At 59.3% G+C, this 4,531-nt stretch overlaps 1 protein-coding gene across 1 annotated transcript; it reads right to left on the reverse strand.

Annotated features, from left to right (window-relative positions):
* Positions 1–1,151: 1,151 nt before the first annotated feature.
* On the reverse strand, positions 1,152–3,995 carry SIX3 (SIX homeobox 3). The gene is made up of 2 exons (XM_046660214.1): positions 3,184–3,995; positions 1,152–1,344 (listed from the first exon to the last, which is right to left on the reverse strand). The coding sequence occupies exons 1-2, from the start codon at positions 3,993–3,995 to the stop codon at positions 1,152–1,154; spliced, it is 1,005 nt and encodes a 334-aa protein (XP_046516170.1).
* Between the last annotated feature and the right edge of the window lie 536 nt (positions 3,996–4,531).

A 4,531-nucleotide genomic window follows, 5' to 3' on the forward strand; every position in this document is an offset into this window, starting at 1 on the left:
TCCAAAGCAGCTAAGAAATACTTGAAATAGCTTTTGCATAAGAATACTACGGTCTCACTCTCCGCTTTCGCTAGCGACGGGGTCCCTTGTCCTAACCCAGCCCGCTACGCCACGCCTTGACTGCCAAGTCGACGCCAGGAACACTGAGTGGGAGGGGAACCCCGAAAAGGAAAGAGACAGGTGAGCGGGGAGGGAGGAAAAAGAAGGGAGAAGAGAGAAAGAAAGAGAAAGGGAGAGGAGAAAAGCAATATCATATACAGGCAATTTCTACACATATATTACAAACTGGGAAAATGACCGATCATTAAGATATACATAATTCATATAAAATTTTGAAATAAAAATAAAAATCTGTTACAGTCATAACTATTCTTTTTCCACATTTATAACCAGTACCCACACAGGCAGTGACAGAGTGGAGAGAAAAAGGTGCTTACGAAGAAAATGATTGTCTGCTGAACAAAAAAACAGAAGATTGCATCTTGTTTGACCAATACTTGGACTTCAAAACAGAGAGAAAGAAAGAGCGAGAGAGGAAAAAACAGAGAGCAACAAAAGGCAGAAACATTTGCTATTTCCCTCTCGAGGAGTTCTTGCTTTGTTTTGTTTTTAAACAAATTCCGAGAACGGAGATGGCGGTTTTATTTTTTTTTTCTCTTTTTGTCTGTTTTGCTTTTGTCGTCTTGTCGTCGTGGTGGTGGTCGGTTTTTGTATAGTCGACTCTTTTTAAATCGTTTTAAACTAGAGAGAATATTTTCCCAGATACAAATAAATCGTCATGCAGGTGGGGTGCCGGGTCCGTGGGAACCGAAAGGAGAAGCCGTGTTTGTCCTAGAAAGTATACAATTGTCACCTCTTTTATGTTCTCTGCCCGCGACATCAGCGTTTGTGACTGTCTGTTGGCGTCGCGGTCCTTTGGGGTGGCCATGGTGGTAGATGGTGGTTGGGGGTTGTTGATGGTTTGCGTTTAATTTATTTTTCTCGGTTTTTATAGATTTTTGGCTGGGGTGGGAGCGTGAGTGTACTTGTGTGTATGTATGATTGTGTATCCTGATTTCGGTTTGTTCTGGGGGTGGAGGAGGAAGAGGAGGAGGGTGAGGAGGAGGGGAAGGAGGAGGAGGAGGAGGAGGGGTGGAGGGCGGCCTTGGCTATCATACATCACATTCCGAGTCGCTGGAGGTTACCGAGAGGATGGAGGTGCCGGTGTCCGCGCGCTCCGTCAGGCTGGACACGCTGGTGGTGGGGCTGGCCGCCGTGGACGGCGACTCTGCCGAGCCGTGCGTGGGGCAGCCGGGCTCGGCCAGCGAGCGCATGCCGCTCGGTCCGATGGCCTGGTGCTGGAGCCTGCGGGAGAGAGAGAGCGGCGCCCGCCCTGACACAGCGGCCCCGCCACCCGGCTCAGCGAAGCCGCCTCCCGCGCCCGCGCCGCCGGGAGCGAGGCCTGCCGCCGCCCGTGCTCCCCGGCCTTCCCCACCCCGCGCCCTTCGCCACCGCCCCCGACTCCGCTCTCTGCGCTCATCCCTTCCTCCAGGCACCTGGCTGCTCTCGAACGCCGCACAGCCTCCCCAGCGCGGGCCTGGGCTCTCGTCTCCCCTCCTCGGAGTTCTGCCGAGCGTCCCAAGGCTTCCCAGATCGGGCCGGCCTCGGAGGAGAGGAGGCAGAACCGGAGGCCGGCCGCCTGGGGAGGCCTGGGCTCACGCAGCTGTGGACGCCGAGCCCCGAAGCAGAAACCCGGGAGGGAGAGTGCTTGTTTCTCCCCAGTCCCTGGGACTCTTCAGACTGTGCCGGCGCCCCAAGAGCGGTCGGGTCCCCGCAGTGCCTCCTCCCCCAGCTCCCACAAACACCCACGAGAGCTGCGGGTTGCTCACCCGCCACCTCTCCCGGGTCGGACCCGCTGGCTCTGCTCTCTGGATCCCTGTGCAGAGTGCAGGAGCGGGGGAAAGAGGAAACAGGGAAGATGGGAGTTGGACAGTGGGGGAAAGGGAGGAAGAGAAGGCAGGAGGAGAGTGCAAAGCAGTCTCCCGCTACCCCTTTCCCGGGCCAGGCTGCGGCTGCCTTAACCTAGTTTCTGTGAGTTCTCCCCTTAAGGAGGCCTTCCCCTGGCCCTGGGCGCGTCCCCCATCCAGCGAAAAGTTGGCACCACAGGCAAGGGTGAGAGGGCCAAGGGCTCAGACCTGGGCATTTAAACCTGGACACACTCACTCACTGCAGGAACTCACACCCTGCCTCCAGGCCCCCCGCAGCTGTCAGCAGCTGAGGCCCAGCTCCCTCCCTTACATCAGGCCCAGCGCCATCCCCGGCTGGTAGAGATACAGGCTGGAGATCAGGGCTTTCACCCAACTGCCTCTCTTCCTCCTTCCCTCCGCACTCCTTTCCCCTTTCCCCCTCTTCCCCTCTAGTTCTTTTCTCTATTTCCCCCAGGCCCAAGTCTGCTGACCAGTCAAGCCCAGTACAACTTTGTGACTTTGTGGCCAACTTGGTGGCAGCAAGGCTGCTCCCGCTGGCTTCCCAATTTAGTGGACCAAGGGGATGCTCCTTGACTAGGGCAGGAGGGCTAGCACGTGTGCACACATACATACACACACACACACACACACACACAAGGCCTCTCCCCGCCCAGTCTGGCTCTCCTGTTCCCAATCAGGCGACTGGCAATGCTGCGGGAAGGAGGCCCACTGCAGGTGGCCACCGACTTTTTTCCCTTTGTGGCAGGGACCCAGGTTCAGCTTCCTCTCCCTGACGTCCGTGGATTCCTCCCCGGGTTTTTGCAGTGCATGGAAATAAGAACCAGATGGCAAGAGCGGCTTTCCTTCCTTCCCTATCTGTAAGCTCCAGAGGAGCGCCGAGCTGGGGACCGGGATGAGGAGGCGGTGCGGATGCTGCCCAGCTCTAAGGCTCCCAGGGGCCGGAACCAGGGGCTGTGAGCACTCAGGACCTTAAACACACACTCTTCAACCTGATGAAAGCCCTTCTCGGGCAAAGCAATCAGTAAACCCACAGCCCGCCCCTCATTCTGCGCGCTTGGGCAAGCCAAAACTTTCTCCAACTGGCCGGGGGTCGTGTCTTCTCGTGTGCTCGGCAGCCGGTAGCCGCTCGAGCTCTGCCCCGGCTGCCCCCATTTCAACCCCTCTCCCAGCCCCTGGCCCCGGGGACGGTAGCCAGGCCGCGGGCCCCGCCACTGACCTGTTCTTGGCTGCCGCGGCGCGGTCGCGCTGCCTCCGGTTCTTAAACCAGTTGCCTACTTGTGTAGGAGTGAGGCCGGTGGCCTGCGCCAGTTCTCGTTTCTTGCTGGGGTTGGGGTAGGGGTCCTGCAGGTACCACTCCCGCAGCAGGCTCCGAGTCCGCTCCTTGAAGCAATGCGTCTTCTGCTCGCCGTCCCAGATGGTGCGCGGCAGCGGGAACTTCTTGCGCACGCGGTACTTGTCCACCGGGCCGAGCGGGCGGCCGCGCAGCTTCTCGGCCTCCTGGTAGTGCGCCTCGAGCCACATGGCCTGCAGCTTGCCGTGAGACTCCTTGGTGAACTTGTGGTTCTCCAGGATGTGGTAGAGGTCGCGGAAGTTGCCTGTGTGGAAGGCGACCACGGCGCGAGCGCGCAGGATCGACTCGTGCTTGTTGATGGCCTCGCACGCCCCGGGGGCCACGGGCAGCGACCAGAGGAAGCGGCCCAGCCGCTCGATGTCGCCCGTCTCCTCCAGCGTCTCGCAGACGCTGGCCACCTGCTCCGGCGAGAAGTTGAGGGTGGGCAGCTGGAACATGGACAACTCTTCCGGGGGGGCCCTGGAGCCGCCGCCGCTGCCGCCGCCGCCGGCTCCGCCAGCACCGCCGCCTCCCGCACAGTTCCCGCCGCCGCCGCCGCTGCCTCCCGCGCCGCCGCCGCCTCCCGCACGGTTCCCGCCGCCGCTACTCGCCAGAAGTAGGGAGCGGTGGTGAGAATCGGCGAAGTTTGGCAACAAGAAGTGGGAGGAATAGAGGTCTAGGGGGGAGCGGAATACCATGGACTGACCTGAGAGGAGAGGAGAAAATTCAGGGAGAGGAAGAGAGAGGGGAGGAAGAGGAGGAGAGGGGCGATGAGGACCAGGAGGAGGGAGAGGAGAGGGGGGAGGAGGAGAAGGAAAGGAGGGGGGAGTAGAAGGAGGAGGAGGGGGAGGAGGAAGGGCGTAAGGGACACCCACACCCCACACACATCCACACACACACACACCCGCGCAGCCACATAGAGAGGGAGGAAGAAGAGCGGCCCGGTGCGCGCGCGCAGAGAGAGAACCCGAGACAGAGGGAGAGGGAGAGAGAGAGGAAAGCGAGAGCCAACCACCGCCGAGTCAAGATTCAGCGATTCCACAGCAATCGCCCTAATGACAACAGCCTCATAATATCTCCCCTAAATCCACAGTGAGTGCAGCATTGAAACATTTTGTTTCGCTTTTCTATTGGTCTGCGGTGTGTCGTTGTGGCGTTGCCATGGCAACCGCTGCCAATCACTGTCAGCCCTGCCAATCAATACCGAGAACGTAAGGACGGTTTTACCACTTAG

The sequence above is a fragment of the Equus quagga genome, chromosome 5 (genome assembly GCF_021613505.1).
Source record: "Equus quagga isolate Etosha38 chromosome 5, UCLA_HA_Equagga_1.0, whole genome shotgun sequence".
In the NCBI taxonomy this organism is placed as follows: Eukaryota; Metazoa; Chordata; class Mammalia; order Perissodactyla; family Equidae; genus Equus; species Equus quagga.